This window comes from Heptranchias perlo, chromosome 5 (assembly GCF_035084215.1).
Source record: "Heptranchias perlo isolate sHepPer1 chromosome 5, sHepPer1.hap1, whole genome shotgun sequence".
NCBI lineage: Eukaryota > Metazoa > Chordata > Chondrichthyes > Hexanchiformes > Hexanchidae > Heptranchias > Heptranchias perlo.
In genome coordinates, this window is record NC_090329.1 from 132,319,299 (window position 1) to 132,336,797 (window position 17,499).

General features: G+C 47.1%; 1 protein-coding gene across 1 annotated transcript in view; it reads right to left on the bottom strand.

Moving 5' to 3' along the window:
• Nucleotides 1-17,499, bottom strand: part of LOC137322209 (dynein axonemal heavy chain 8-like) — a 1,675,662-nt gene that overhangs the window by 956,282 nt on the left and 701,881 nt on the right. Inside the window, exon 37 of the mRNA XM_067985325.1 lies at nt 9,925-10,029. Coding sequence (XP_067841426.1) covers nt 9,925-10,029 — 105 coding nt within the window. The remainder of the gene's footprint in view (nt 1-9,924; nt 10,030-17,499) is intronic.

Genomic DNA, 17,499 nt, shown 5'->3' on the forward strand with positions numbered 1-17,499 from the left:
TTGGTATGCAGGTGCAGCAGGTGATCAAGAAGGCCAACGGAATGTTGGCTTTTATTGCTAGGGGGATAGAATATAAAAACAAGGAGGTATTGCTGCAGTTATATAAGGTATTGGTGAGACCGCACCTGGAATACTGCATACAGTTTTGGTCTCCATACTTAAGAAAAGACATACTTGCTCTCGAGGCAGTACAAAGAAGGTTCACTCGGTTAATCCCGGGGATGAGGGGGCGGACATATGAGGAGAGGTTGAGTAGATTGGGACTCTACTCATTGGAGTTCAGAAGAATGAGAGGCGATCTTATTGAAACATATAAGATTGTGAAGGGTCTTGATCGGGTGGATGCAGTAAGGATGTTCCCAAAGATGGGTGAAACTAGAACTAGGGGGCATAATCTTAGAATAAGGGGCTGCTCTTTCAAAACTGAGATGAGGAGAAACTTCTTCACTCAGAGGGTGGTCGGTCTGTGGAATTTGCTGCCCCAGGAAGCTGTGGAAGCTACATCATTAGATAAATTTAAAACAGAAATAGACAGTTTCCTAGAAGTAAAGGGAATTAGGGGTTATGGGGAGCGGGCAGGAAATTGGACATGAAGCTGAGTTCGGATCGGTCAATGCCCTGTGGGTGGCGGAGAGGGCCCAGGGGCTATGTGGCCGGGTCCTGCTCCGACTTCTTGTGTTCTTTAGATTTGTGGTTGGGATCAGATCAGCCATGATCTTATTGAATGGCGGAGCAGGCTCGAGGGGCCGATTGGCCTACTCCTGCTCCAATTTCTTATGTTCTTATGTAAACCTTTATAAAACATTGGTTCAGCCCCAGCTGGAGTATCATGTCCAATTCTGGGAACCACACTTTAGGAAGGATGTCAAGGTCTTAGAGAGGGTGTGGAGGAGATTTAATAGCATGGTACCAGGGATCATAGAATCATAGAATCTTAGAATCATAGAAGTTTACAACATGGAAACAGGCCCTTCGGCCCAACATGTCCATGTCGCCCAGTTTATACCACTACGCTAGTCCCAATTGCCTGCACTTGGCCCATATCCCTCTATACCCATCTTACCCATGTAACTGTCCAAATGCTTTTTAAAAGACAAAATTGTACCCGCCTCTACTACTGCCTCTGGCAGCTCGTTCCAGACACTCACCACCCATTGAGTGAAAAAATTGCCCCTCTGGACCCTTTTGTATCTCTCCCCTCTCACCTTAAATCTATGTCCCCTCGTTATAGGCTCCCCTACCTTTGGGAAAAGATTTTGACTATCTACCTTATCTATGCCCCTCATTATTTTATAGACTTCTATAAGATCACCCCTTAACCTCCTACTCTCCAGGGAAAAAAGTCCCAGTCTATCTAATGAGGGACATGAGTTATGTGGAGAGACTGGAAAAACTGGGATTGTTCTCCTTGGAGCAGAGAAAGTTGTGGGGAGATTTAATAGAGGTGTTCAAAATTATGATTACTCTTATCTACTCTATCAAATTATGAAGGTTGTTATGAAGCTTATGATAGAGTCCTCCCCAAGTCCTAATCTCACCACTCACCCCTCCCCGAGACCCAATCTCCTGAACCCTCCTCCCGAGTCCCAATCTCACCAATCCCCTCCTCTCCATCCCAATCTCACCAGCCCTCTCCTCCCCAAGTCCTGATCTCACCAACCCCCTCCTCTCCAAGTCCCGATCTCACCAACCCACTCTGTCCGAGTCCCAATCTCACCAACCCCATCCTCTCCAAGTCCCGATCTCACCAACCCCCTCCTCTCCGAGTCCCAATCTCACCAACCGCCTCCTCTCCGTCCCAATCTCACCAACCCCCTCCTCTCCGAGTCCCAATCTCACCAACCTCCTCCTCTCCGTCCCAATCTCACCAACCCCCTCCTCTCCAAGTCCCAATCTCACCAACTCCTCCTCCGAGTCCCAATCTCATCAACCCCCTGCTCTCCGAGTCCCAATCTCACCAACCCCCTCCACTCCAAGTCCCAATCTCACCAACCCCCTCCTCTCCGAGTCAGGAAGTGAGTCACTTGCCGCAGAATACCTAGCCTCTGACTTGCTCTTGCAGCCATAGTATTTATGTGGCTGGTTCAGTTAAGTTTCTGGTCAATGGTGACCCCCAGGATGTTGATGGTGGAGGATTCGGCGATGGTAATGCCGTTGAACGTCAAGGGGAGGTGGTTAGACTCTCTCTTGTTGGAAATGGTCATTGCTTGGCACTTGTCTGGCGCGAATGTTACTTGCCACTTATCAGCCCAAGCCTGGATGTTGTCCAGGTCTTGCTGCATGCCGGCTCGGACTGCTTCATTATCTGAGGGGTTGCGAATGGAACTGAACACTGTGCAATCATCAGCAAACATTCCCATTTCTGACCTTATGATGGAGGGAAGGTCAATGATGAAGCAGCTGAAGATGGTTGGGCCGAGGACACTGCCCTGAGGAACTCCTGCAGCAATCAGTCCTGGGGCTGAGATGATTGGCCTCCAACAACCACTACCATCTTCCTTTGTGCTAGGTTTGACTCCAGCCACTGGAGAGTTTTCCCCCTGATTCCCATTGACTTCAATTTTACGAGGGCTCCTTGGTGCCACACTCGGTCAAATGCTGCCTTGATGTCAACGGCAGTCACTCTCACCTCACCTCTCAAATTCAGCTCTTTAGTCCATGTTTGGACCAAGGCTGTAATGAAGTCTGGAGCTGAGTGGTCCTGGTGGAACCCAAACTGAGCATCGGTGAGCAGGTTATTGGTGAGTAAAGGCCGCTTGATAGCACTGTCGATGACACCTTCCATCACTTTGCTGATGATTGAGAGTAGACTGATGGGGCGGTAATTGGCCGGATTGGATTTGTCCTGCGTTTTGTGGACAGGACATCCCTGAGCAATTTTCCACATTGTCGGGTAGATGCCAGTGTTGTAGCTGTACTGGAACATCTTGGCTAGAGGTGTGGCTAGTTCTGGAGTACAAGTCTTCAGCACTACAGCCCGGATGTTGTTGGGGCCCATAGTTTTTGTTGTATTCAGTGCACTCAGCCGTTTCTTGATATCACATGGCTGAAGACTGGCTTCCATGATGCTGGGGATATCGGGAGAAGGCCGAGATGGATCATCCACTTGGCACTTCTGGCTGAAGATGGTTGCAAACACTTCAGCCTTATCTTTTGCACTCACGTGCTGGACTCTGCCATCATTGAGGATGGGGATGTTTACAGAACCTCCTCCTCCTGTTAGTTGTTTAATTGTCCACCACCATTCACGACTGGATGTGGCAGGACTGCAGAGCTTTGATCTGATACGTTGGTTGTGGAATCGCTTAGCTCTGTCCATAACATGTTGCTTCCTCTGTTTAGCATGCATGTGGTCCTGTGTTCTAGCTTCACCAGGTTGGCACCTCATTTTTACTTACGCCTGGTGCTGCTCCTGGCAGGCTCTTCTACACTCTTCATTGAACCAGGGTTGATCCCCTGGCTTGTTGGTAATGGTAGAGTGAGGAATATGCCGGGCCATGAGGTTACAGATTGTGCTGGAATACAATTCCGCTGCTGCTGATGGCTCACATGGCCTCATGGATGCCCAGTTTTGAGCTGCTGATCTGTTCTGAATCGATCCCATTTAGCACGGTGGTAGTGCTAAATGGATGGTGTCGTCAGTGTGAAGACAGGACGTCGTCTCCACAAGGAATGTGCGGTGGTCACTCCTACCAATACTGTCATGGACAGATGCACCTGAGACAAGTAGATTGGTGAGGATGAGGTCAAGTCGGTTTTTCCCTCATGTTGGTTCGCTCACCATCTGCTGCAGGCCCAGTCTGGCAGCTATGTCCCTTCAGGACTCGGCCAAGGGGTACATTTGACAATAACAGCTGAAAGAATGTGCTCCACCCCTCCTGCATTGTGGTATATAAATAGCAACTCTTGCTCTCAACATCAGACCCTGCTCCCACTGCTGATATAAAATTTATACCAAGATCCTTAAAGTTTGAGAGATTTTTCACTCTGTCATCAGACCAATCAAACTCGTAGTGGCAGATTTTCCTGCACCTGGAGTTATTGGATCACCTGATTGCATCGAATACCAGAGAATCAGGAGGTCACACTCCTAACAGAGCTTATCGATTTTCCGTCCATTTTTTTCAATGGACAGAAAATCCGCAGGCTTCCTTACAGGGCTGCCCTCCTCCCCGTGCAATTTTGTTGTATTTGCAACGATCATTGTGACACAGGAAATTCAGAGTTTCAGTCTTTTCTGAGCAATCAACCCAGTTCAACTAGTGGCCGTTGAGAACTAGCGGTGTTTGGACGAGCGGCAATTCTACTGGATAAAAGAGTGACGGTCACCCTTGGACTTGTATCCAAATATTTACCAGTGCATTGAGGAGAGCAGAAGACAAATCTGAAGGGAAGGAGCAATAAATTGCAATTGCTAATTAAACCATGAAAAGTATGCATCGTTCAAATCTACTGTGGTTAATCAATCTCTTACAAGCAGTAAGATTGCAGTACTTTGTTGGGTGGGCTAGCAACTGAACATTATCTTCTATCAATAGAACAGCTCAAATCTAGCTTCCCAAGGTAATCATAAATGCATGATTCCCTTAAACTTGAGGAGGGTACTATGTAGGAGACCATACTAACAGCGGGTCTTCAGGGAGCAGTTCTCACACTTCAACATCACCAAGGAGCAAAGTGTAAGGTGCCTCCCCTTCACCAAGGACTTATGTCAACTGCTGCAGGCACGACTGGAGCCCCAAACCAGGGCATGTACAGCACTGCCTGTCACCATGGCCTTCAACATTTATGCCACGGGGTCATTCCAGGCTGAAGCAGCTGACATCAGCGATATATTACAGTTTGCTGTGTAGCGCTATATGGGAGGTCACCAAGACTCTCTACATCAGGAGGAACACATACACCATATTCGCATGGACAGAGCAAAGCAGGAAGAAAGAGCATTGAAAGCCTCCCCAGGGTGCAAGCTCCGACAGTCTGCAACCATATTGCCTTGTATGCATCCCATCACTAGCCTGGAATCTTTCTCAATAGATGGTACCATGGTGATGCTCCTGCAGGTTCTGGCGAACAGTACCTTCGTCCTTGCCCTGACATCCTCCACCAGAACCCCAAAGAGTCATCTGAAAACCAGGGGGTAGCCCTGCGACTCATTCTCCTACTTGATCCTTCTTCCATCAGTGTAACAAGCAAATCAGCCAGAAGGGTACACAACCTCATTTTAAGACTCACCAGAAATTGAGCTATGAAAATATGCAGTCTGCCATTTCCAAATGCAGTCGAGTGGGCTGCCCATCAATTATATTCAAGTGAGACTCGGGAGTTAAACTTGCTCGAGCCTCACACTGATGACATCAGAAGGGGGGTTTGCTGCTCGTCCCACCCCTGCCCGCCCGATTCCCACTCCAAGTTAAAATCGGGCTATAGTCTCTGCCTAAATAGCCACTTGTGGTAAAGCATCCCAGCCTATAAATTTGGCTATGCAGCGCCCATTTTTCGGGCACTACTAAGCCCCCAATATGGCGGACAGATAAGGCGCGCGCATTTCCAGCCGGAAGTGTACCTCCCGCCATATTGTGAAATGTAAACAAATAGGTGTCCTTTACCCACACCTGAAGTAGGCGTTACCTCCTCCTCCCCCAGTACTCAACAATTCCATCACAACCTCCCTTCCATCACATCCTTCACCGTACAATCACGAGGGCACACTAAAACACCTCTCTTTTTCATTCCAAACACACTTACTGCATATGCAAATAAGAGACCTAACGCCTGTCTGAGGTCCCCACTTCAAAATTGGTTTTCCCTGAGGCAGCCTGCGTCATCACTGGCTGCACTTAGGCAAACCAGACCTTGGGATCGCTTGTAACCTACAAGGTGTTTTGTTACATTTACTTACATGAATTTGGAGTGCTTCTCCTGACTCCACATTTAACAAAAGCTCGCCGCCACTCCCGAATCCCCCCCCACGATCCCCACCACTCCCGATCCCTGGCCTCCTCTCCTGAATCCTGATCCACAGGCCCGACTCCCGATCCTCTCCCCTAATCATTCCCCACGATCGGGCCCGGCCTAATGATGCACTTACCTGAGGGCTGCTGCTTGCTAGCACCAGCCCAATCTTGCAGTTCTCTTCGCCAACGGGCTGTTGCAACTCGCCGGCTCCATTATAATGAGGCCCAAGGCCCAATATTGTGGGCGTCTTGGGATTCACCATTCAAAAATGTGTGTACGGATTTCTAGGCCACATGTTCTACTAACTGGAAACAATCTTGCACTATTTATCCTATCAAAACCATTCATAATTTTGAAAATCTTTTTATACCCCCCTTAATGTTCTCTGTTCCAGTGAAAAAAGCCACAATTTCCTGATGCTTTATTAATAACCATAACCTTATTCCTGTTATCAATGCAGTGAATCTTTGTTGTACCTCTTCCATGCCTAATATCCTTTCTGTTATCGGCTGACTGTGGCCAGAACAAGATCTTGTACAAATTCAATAATCCAAAATCTCATTTGCCCTTTTTATGGCCTTTCCTGTCTGTACAACTCAATGGGGGTTAAATTCGATAACTCCCGAATCCAGGCGCAGGCATCGCAGTCCGCTATTAGCCCGGGCCCGGTGCTTCCGATGCACGTGAGCTTCGTAATGTCTGGTCATTAACATGATTTCTACATGCAGCCATCACTAACTGCGCTGTTGAGAGGCTGCACGCACAAGCAGGACGCCTGAAATGGGGCGTGGCCAGCACCTCTTAAAGGGGAGGTGTACAGTCAATGCGAGCAGTGCAGGATGGCAGGCAGGATTGCTGGACCAGCAAGAAAACGCACACCAAGGTTCATGGAGAACGCACTGGACGCCCTAGTGGAGGGAGTGGATGAAAGGAGGGCCATCCTGTTCCCACGGGGTGGTAGGAGACCCTCCAGACACCAGCTGCGCAGGCAGTGGGAGGGAGTGGCCCAGGAGGTGAATGCCAGGAGCACTACACCACGCATGTGGGTGCAGTGCCAAAAAAAAATCAATGATTTGACACGAGTGGTCAAGGTGAGTGAATGCAAGTGTCAAGTGGTACACTGCACCACTGCTCCATGCACAACACACCCCTCACCTACCCACCAACAAATGCTGCCCATCCGTACACAATGCTGCAGTTCGCATGCTGCATCTCACCCTCACTAGTAGCACTACACTTGCAGGCCACACAACCACCACTCACAGGTTACACACACGGCAGCTATTCGATCATGACAGGCATACCACACAGACACCTTGCAGGATACTTGCAGGAGAAGGTGGCGCATAACAGTCGGCGGCAAGAGAGACCTGAGGAAGCACAAGTGTGTCTACATGTCCTCACCTCCCTGGAGGAGACAGTGTTTCGCATCATTGGGTGGACCGTCGCTGCAGCCGTGGCCACTGGCGGCCCTGACGAAGGGGGTCTCTGCATACCTAATCCTCCTCCTCGTTTCGAACATCTCCTTCATCCCACAATCTTTTCATGTCCTGCAGGTGGTGTCAGCACACACGTCTTACTTGCTCCTCTCCCCGCTCCACAACTCAACCTGTTTCACTTTGTCATTGCAGATACCCAAGAACTGGAGCCAGCACTGTCACTTGATCTGACACTTGCATCCACCAGCTCAGATACTGACACTGCACATCCTTTAAAAGCTAAGTTAGAGGAAAGATCTGCACGTGGTGAGACACCGGGCACAAGCGCGCAGGAGTTGGGACAGGGAGGAACGGATACCACAGGTGCCAGCTCGCTGGAGGGCGATGTCGTACAATGGTTCTGCTATTGAGGGGTAAGATGATGACTTCGATGGGACAGGCTACAGAAGAAGGCTGATGGGCATACACTGCCAAATGCTTGGTTCACTGAAAAGCCTGCCAGAAAGCCTACGTACAATGTCAAGGGGCATGGAGGAGTCCACCTCGAACTTGGCACAGGGCATTGCGTAGAGCTTGGAGCCCAACCCTTCTCACATGGAACGGGTGGTCACCTCCATCAGCACATCTGAGGAACCCACAATGACGCAGCGTCTGATGGCCGATATCGTGGCTTCCATTGCAGCATAAACAGCTGCCATTGCAGCACAAACTGATGTGGTCAAAGGTCTGCAAGCTTCAGTTGAAGTTCAGACTGCTGCAATGGCAGCTCAGATGACTGCTCGGGAAGCGCAGGCTGCTGCTATCATGGCTCTGGGTACCATTGTGGAACGGGGCCTCCAGGGCTTCACCGCACACCGCACACCCGCAATCCATTCTCCAGCTGATCACCAGGAATGCTGAGGTGCAGCCCCGTGCAAGTGGCAATGGTGCCGGACGACAGCATTCCTGCTCCCACCCCTACCACTCCGTCAGTGCCCTTGCTGTTGCCTATCAGCCAGCCAGGCCAGACTGCTGCAGCCATTACTGAGATGGCACAGTCTGAAGCCTGGCCCTCCCGGCCCAGAGCTGCTCGAGGTCGTCCTCCAAGGCCATCTCCACGCTCCTCCATTGAAGGTCAGCAGCCTTCCACAACCCATGCTCCAGCCACTGGGGATGCACTTTGGAGGAGCACTGGGAAAGGTAAAGGTACACGAACAACAGGCACTAAGGGAATGCACAAGGGTGAATAGTCTCATTTTGTTTGCATCATTTCATGTGTTAATTTATAAATGTGAATTTGCATTTGCATTTGGTGGTGGTTTTTATATCTGCAATGAGCTGCAGGAGGAAGCAATGTATAATCATATGGAGGGCGATTTGATGGTCATGTGGGGAGTATAGGATTGTTGGTGACTTGGAAGATGTTGTTCACGTTATTGATATTGCTCACGGATCAGGTGAGCATGCAGAGCCCTGGCAGACAGGGCCAGTGTACCTTGTTGCCCCCTTGTGTTTTCCTCCATTTCCCCCTCTGTCTCCTCAGCCTCAGCCTCAGCCTTTTGCTGGATAGTTAGTGGGAAGGGATGTTGCCTCATAATGGCTAGAAGCATGCGTGCGCATTCCAGAAGTCATTTTAGAACTTCGGGAGGCCGTGTAGCGCTGAAACAACAGGCATTACACAACCCAATTTCTAGCACACTATCTCTGTTATTCCACTCTGTTAAGAATTTTACCATTTAGTGTACACTTCCTTTCATTATTGTTTTTCCCAAAATATAACTGCATATGCCCATTGTTAACCTGTCTATCTTGCAATCTCCTAATTCTTCCTCACAGTTTGTACTGCCCCCTAATCAGTAAACATCCATTATCGTTCCTTTTATGCATACATCCCCTCTTGTGACAATGACCAAATCAGGTATGTAAGTGGAATATGACACAAAAGGATGAATTAGTGTACTGACAATAGCCTACAGAGGAATTTAAATCTGTGAAGATCATAGAATGGTGACAGCACAGAAGGAGGCCATTTGGCCTATCGAGCCCATGCCTGATCTTCGTAAGAGCAATACTGTTTGTCCTATTCCCCCGCTTTTTCCCCATAGCCCTGCACATTTTTTCCCTTCAAGTATTTATCCAATTTCTTTTTGAAAGCCATGATTGAATCTGCTTCCACCATCCTTTCAGGCGGCGCATTCCAGATCGTAACTACTCGCTGTGTATAAAAGTTTTTCCTCATGTCGCCTTTGGTCCTTTTGCCAATCACCTTAAGATTACTGTTGTTTTGATAAATGGTATTCTACTGAATAAATGATTGACCTGATCATTTAGGGTTTGGTTTGCTCATCTATTCCGTGTGCTTTGGGCTTCAATTCATGTTTCCTGTCACCCTCTATTTGCTCTTCGACCCACTTAATAAAAGGTTATGTGCAGTAATGGATTAATGCTGGTTCAGAATATTATTCAACTTTCACTCTGAAATATTCCCATAGATTCAGCATTGATTTCTCCTGACTTGTAAATTATTTGAAGATAAAGGGACAATACTCACAGCTTTAACTTGCACTTTGTTGAAAAAGTACCGAAGTGTGTCAACGCCTTCGGTTTCCTCCTTTGAAATCTCCACATCATACTTGTTCAGGATATGATATGCTTCCTGCATGAAAACCAGTAATAAAGCAACAATAGATAAAATCGAGTTAAGATGAGATTTGTACATGTGCTGGCCTTTATGAATATTAATTAAGCACCAGATTGAAATGATTTATTAAATATGTAATTGATGGGTAGCCCAGCAGCTACAATACTAGACATCTGGATTGTGAGAACATAAGAATTGCTCGACAAAAGAAGACCAAGGTCCATCTAGTTCCTCTTCTACCATCCTTGTAGTTGTATGATACAACAATAATGGAGTTGTTGACTAATCATAGAATGATACAGCACAGAAGGAGGCCATTCCGCCCATTGTGCCTGTGCCGACTCTTTGAAAGAGCTATCCAATTAGTCCTACCCCTTCCCCATAGCCGTATGATTTTTTTTCCATTCAAGTATTTATCCATTTCCCTTTTGAAAGTTACTATTGAATCTGCTTCCACCACCCTTTCAGGCAGTGCATTACAGATCACAACAACTTGCTGTCGAACAAAAAATTTCCTCATGTTGCCTCTGGTACTTTTACCAATCCCTTAAACATGTGTCCTCTGGTTACCGACCCTCTGCCACTGGAAACAGTCCCTCATCCCTGGTACCATTCTAGTAAATCTCTCCTGCACCCTCTCCAAGGCCTTAACACCCTTCCAAATGTTTAGTGCCCAGAATTGAACACAATACTCCAGCTGAGGCCTAACCAGTGTTTTATAAAGGTTTAGCATAACTTCCTTGCTTTTGTACTCTGCCTCTATTGATAAAGCCAAGGATCCCAAATGCTTTTTTAACAGTCTTCTCAATTTGTCCTCCTACCTTCAAAGATTTGTGTACGTACATCACCAGGTCTCTGTTCCTGCGTCCCCTTTAAAATTGTACCATTTAATTTATATTGTCTCTCCTCATTCTTCCTTCCAAAATATATCACTTCACATTTCTCTGTGTTAAATTTCACCTGCCCATTTCACCAGTTTGTCCTCCTAAAATCTGTTACTATACTACATAACATAAGAATATATGAAATAGGAGCAGGAGTAGGCCATACGCCCCATTGAGACCGCTCCACCATTCAATAAGATCATGGCTGATCTTCTGCCTCAACTCCACTTTCCCGCCCTTTCCCATATCCTTTGATTCTCTCAATGTCCAAAAATGTATCGCTCTCAGCCTTGAATATAGTCAATGACTGGGCATCCACAGCCCTCTGGGGTAGAGAATTCCAAAGATTCACAACCCTCTGAGTGAAGAAATTTTTCCTCGTCACGGTCCTAAATGGCCGACCCCTTATTTTGAGAGTATGACCCCGAGTCCAAGACCCTCCAGCCAGGGGCAACTGGCTCTCAGCAACTAACCTGTCAAGCCCTCATATGAATTTTATATGATCACCTCTCATTCTTCAAAACTCCAGAGAATATAGGCCCATTTTCCTCAATCTCTCCTCATAGGACAACCCACTCATCCTAGGAATCAATCGAGTGAACCTTCGTTGCACCACCTCAAAGGCAAGTATATACTTCCTTTGGTAAGGAGACCAAAACTTTACACAGTACTCCAGGCATGGTCTCACTAAAGCCCTATAGAATTGCAGCAAGTCCTCCATACTCTTATACTCCAACCCCCTTGCAATAAATGCTAACATATCATTTGCCTTCCGAATTGCTTGCTGTACCTGCACGTTAATTTTCTGTGATTAGTGTACAAGGACACTGAAATCCCTCTGAATACCAACATTTCTTAGTCTCTCACCTTCTAAAAATATTCAACTTTTCTATTCTTCCCACCAAAGTGGATAATTGCACATTTCCCACATTATACTCTTTCTACCACCTTCTTGTTGCATCACCTAACCTATTCATATCCCTTGGCAGCCTCTTTGCCTCCTCCTCACATATTAATTTCCCACCTAGCTTTGTATCGTCAGCAAACTTGGATACATTACACTCAGTCCCCTCATATAAGTCATTGATATTTTGTAAATAGCTGAGGCCCAAGCACTGATCCTTGCAGCACCCCACGAGTTACAACCTGCCAACCCGAAAATGACCCTACTCTTGGTTTTCTGTCCGTTAACCAAACCTCAATCCACGCTAATATATTACCCCCAATCTCATTGTTTACTACATTTCCGAGTTTCGTGTCATCTGCAAGCTTTGAAATTATGCCCTGTGTAGCCAAGTCCAGGTCATTAATACAGATCAAGAAGAGCAGTGGTCTCAACGCCGACCCCTGGGGGACACCACGGCGCACTTTCAACTTCCCCAATATTAACTGGGATACTCAGAGTGTAAAATGCTTAGAGGGTACAAAATTCTTAACGTGCATCCAGGAGAGCTTTTTGAGCCAGCATGTAGAAAGTCCTACAAGAGAGGGGGCGGTACTGGACCTAATTCTAGGGAATGTGGCCGGCCAAGTGGAAGAAGTGCTAGTAGGTGAGCACTTTGGTGACAGTGACCATAATTCGGTGAGATTTAAGGTGGTCATGGAAAAGGATAGGGAGGGGCCGGAAATAAAGGTTCTAAATTGGGGGAAGGCCGATTTTAATAGGATAAGGCAGGATCTGGCCAAAATGGACTGGGATCAGCTGCTTGTAGGAAAATCCGCATCGGAGCAATGGGAGTCTTTCAGAAGGGAGATTGAGACCATACAATGGCAACATGTTCCCGTAAAGGTCAAGGGTGGTTCCAAGAACTCCAGGGAACCTTGGATGTCAGGGGATATGCGAGAATGGATTAGGAAAAAAAGGAGGGCTTTTGGCAGATGCAAAAGGCTAAAGACGGAGGAAGCCCTCGAGGAGTACAAAAAGTGCAGGGGGATACTTAAAAAAGAAATTAGGAGATCAAGGAGGGGCCATGAAATAACACTGGCGAGCAAAATAAAGGAAAATCCTAAGATGTTTTATAAGTATATTAAGGGTAAGAGGATGACTAGGGAAAAAATAAGGCCCATTAGGGACAAAAATGGCAATCTGTGTGTGGAGCCGGCAGATGTAGGAGGGGTTCTAAATGAATTTTTTGCATCTGTTTTCACTATGGAGAAGGACGATGTAGACATAGAAATACGGCAGGGGGACTGTGATATACTCGAACATATTAACATCGAGCGGGAGGAGGTATTGGCGGTTTTAGCAGGCCTAAAAATGGATAAATCCCCAGGCCCGGACGAAATGTATCCCAGGCTACTGTGTGAGGCAAAGGAGGAGATTGCGGGGGCTCTAACACATATATTTAGAACCTCTCTGGCCACAGGGGATGTGCCAGAGGACTGGAGAACCACTAATGTAGTACCATTATTCAAGAAGGGGAGTAGGGAAAAACCGGGGAACTACAGGCCAGTGAGCCTAACATCAGTGGTAGGAAAATTATTGGAAAAAATTCTGAAGGACAAAATTAGTCTCCACTTGGAGAAGCAAGGATTAATCAGGGATAGTCAACATGGCTTTGTCAAGGGAAGATCATGTCTGACTAATTTGATTGAATTTTTTGAGGGGGTGACTAGGCGCGTGGATGAGGGTAACGCAGTGGATGTGGTATACATGGATTTCAGTAAGGCCTTCGATAAAGTCCCCCACAGGAGACTGGTCAAGAAGGTACGAGCCCATGGAATCCAGGGTGCCTTGGCACTTTGGATACAAAACTGGCTTAGTGGCAGAAGGCAGAGGGTGATGGTCGAAGGTTGTTTTTGTGACTGGAAGCCTGTGGCCAGTGGGGTACCACAGGGATCGGTGCTGGGTCCCTTGCTGTTTGTGGTCTACATTAACGACTTGGATATGAATGTAAAAGGTATGATCAGTAAGTTCGCTGATGATACAAAAATTGGTAGGGTGGTAAATAGCAAGGAGGATAGCCTCAGTCTGCAGGACGATATGGATGGGTCAGTCAGATGGGCGGAACAGTGGCAAATGGAATTTAACCCGGAAAAGTGCGAGGTGATGCACTTTGGAGGGACTAACAAGGCAAGGGAATACACAATGAATGGGAGGACCCTAGGCAAGACAGAGGGTCAGAGGGATCTTGGTGTGCAAGTTCACAGATCCCTGAAGGCGGCAGAACAGGTAGATAAGGTGGTAAAGAAGGCATATGGGATACTTGCCTTTATTAGCCGAGGCATAGAATATAAGAGCAAGGAGGTTATGATGGAGCTGTATAAAACACTGGTTAGGCCACAGCTGGAGTACTGTGTGCAGTTCTGGTCGCCGCACTACAGGAAGGATGTGATCGCTTTGGAGAGGGTGCAGAGGAGATTCACCAGGATGTTACCAGGGCTGGAGCGCTTCAGCTATGAAGAGAGACTGGGAAGATTGGGTTTGTTTTCCTTGGAGCAGAGGAGGCTGAGGGGGGACATGATTGAGGTGTACAAAATTATGAGGGGCACAGATAGGATGGATACTAAGGAGCTTTTTCCCTTCGTTGAGGGTTCTATAACAAGGGGACATAGATTCAAGGTAAAAGGCGGGAGGTTTAGAGGGGATTTGAGAAAGAACTTTTTCACCCAGAGGGTGGCTGGAGTCTGGAACTCACTGCCTGAAAGGGTTGTGGAGGCAGGAACCCTCACAACATTCAAGAAGCATTTGGATGAGCACTTGAAATGCCATAGCATACAAGGCTACGGACCAAATGCTGGAATATGGGATTAGAGTAGACAGGGCTTGATGGCCGGCGCGGACACGATGGGCCGAAGGGCCTCTATCCGTGCTGTATGACTCTATGACTCTATGACTTCCCTCCAGTGTGAAAAACAACCATTCATCATTACCATTACTCTCTGCTTTATGTCCCTCAGCTATTTTCATACCCATGCTGTCACTGTTCCTTTAATCCCATGGAATTTATTTTTTCTTACAAGTCTATTATGTGGTTCTTTATCAAAGGGCCTTTGATAGTCCATACACACAACATCAATCTTGTTAGCTAAGACAGAAGCCCATGGAATCGAGGGAAAAGTACGGACTTGGTTAGGAAGTTGGCTGAGCGAAAGGCAACAGAGAGTAGGGATAATGGGTAGGTACTCACATTGGCAGGATGTGACTAGTGGAGTTCCGCAGGGATCTGTCTTGGGGCCTCAATTATTCACAATATTTATTAACGACTTAGATGAAGGCATAGAAAGTCTCATATCTAAGTTTGCCGATGACACAAAGATTGGTGGCATTGTCAGCAGTGTAGATGAAAACATAAAATTACAAAGCGATATTGATAGATTAGGTGAATGGGCAAAACTGGCAAATGGAATTCAATGCAGACAAATGTGAGGTCATCCACTTTGGATCAAAAAAGGATAGAACAGGGTACTTTCTAAAGGGTAAAAAGTTAAAAACAGGGGATGTCCAAAGGGACTTAGGGGTTCAGGTACATAGATCATTGAAGTGTCATGAACAGGTGCAGAAAATAATCAAGGCGGCTAATGGAATGCTGGCTTTTATATCTGGAGGACAAGAGTACAAGGGGGCAGAAGTTATGCTGCAGCTATACAAAACCCTGGTTAGACCGCACCTGGAGTACTGTGAGCAGTTCTGGGCACCACACCTTCGGAAGGACATATTGGCCTTGGAGGGAGTGCAGCGTAGGTTTACTAGAATGATACCCGGACTTCAAGGGTTAAGTTACAAGGAGAGATTACACAAATTGGGGTTGTATTCTCTCGAGTTTCGAAGGTTAAGGGGTGATCTGATCGAAGTTTATAAGATATTAAGGGGAACGGATAGGGTGGATAGAGAGAAACTATTTCCGCTGGTTGGGGATTCGAGGAGTAGGGGACACAGTCTAAAAATTAGAGCCAGACCTTTCAGGAGCGAGATTAGAAAACATTTCTGCACACAAACGGTGGTAGAAGTTTGGAACTCTCTTCTGCAAACGGCAATTGATACTAGCTCAATTGCTAAATTTAAATCTGAGATAGATAGCTTTTTGGCAACCAAAGGTATTAAGGGATATGGGCCAAAGGCAGGTATATGGAGTTAGATCACAGATCAGCCATGATCTTATCAAATGGCGGAGCAGGCATGAGGGGCTGAATGGCCTACTCCTGTTCCGATGTTCCGAACCGCATTACTCTCAGCAACCCTCTCCGTTACTTCAAAGAATTCAATCAAGTTAGTCAAACACAATTTGCCTTTAACAAATCCGTGTTGACTTTCATTTATTAGCCCATACTTTTCCAAGTGCCAAGTAATTTTGTCCCAGATTTTTGGGGGTTAAATTTGATAACCCCTGAATCCGGGCATGGGGGTCACGGTGCGCAATTAACCTGGATCCGGTCGTTTTGATGAAGGCAGCGCGTCAGATTTGTGCTGCCTGCTCATTTATCTGATTCCAGCGCAAGCAGCCAGGCCGAGCTGCGCTGTTATATGACTTCTCACCAGCATGGGGGCCTGATATCGCTTGCGTGGCTCACACCTCTTAAAGGCAGCCTGCACTTCTGAAAGGCAGCCAGCACCTCTTATGTGCAAAATAGAAGATAGGGGTCCGCACAGATTTTGAATGGAGATCAGACATTGCCCATGTAAAACACAGATGCAGGTCCCGTCCCGATGTTTACAAACTGTTAAGTTATGTTAAAACATTGAATAAAGGTTGCGCACGACGAAATCCCACATCCTCCAATCTGCAAGCCTGACCTCATGAACTGCCAATGTGAGTTTGTACCAGGTCTGCAAGAAAGTGGACACCAAGGTTCTCTGATGATATACAAGAGACCTTGGTGCAAGAGGTGGACTGAAGGAGGGGCATCCTATGTCCGCAGGGGGAGCAAGAGGCCCGCCAGACATATGCTCCCGAGGGAGTGGGAGGCAGTCGGGGAAGAAGTCAATTCCAGGCGCATAGCACCACGAACATGGATACAGTGCAGGAAGATGTTCAATGTTTTGACACGAGTGCTCAAGGTGAGTGAAGTCAACTGTCAAGTCGCATCTTAAACATAGAAACATAGAAAATAGGAGCAAGAGTAAGCCATTCAGCCCTTCGGGCCTGCTTCGCCATTCAAAATGATCATGGCACATCGTCTAACTCAGGACCCTGTTCCCACTTTTTCCCCATATCCCTTGATCCCTTCAGCATTAAGAAATATATCTATGTGCTTCTTGAATACATTTAATGACTTAGCCTCCACTGCCTTATGTTGTAGAGAATTCCACAGGTTCACCACCCTCTGAGTGCGGACAACACAGTGTGAACTGAGAGTTTGGTGAGTGTGGGAGTTGGGGGAAGGAGGTGCTGCTTTGCCTTGCTTTTCCTAACTTTTTCCCCAGTGCGGCAGTGGACCTGAGAGGAGAAGACTGAGATTGGGGAATAAAAGCAGCAGCAGACCTGCACCAAGAGACAACTACTGTGCGACGTCACAGGTGAGGCAGGAGAGTCTGAGAGGTGAGCACAGTATAAAAGGAGAGACCTAGAGTGGGAGGAGAGTCTGAGAGTCTAAGGCAAGTCATGGCAGCACAGCTCGCACCCGTGATATGCTCCTCCTGCACTATGTGGGAAGTCATGGA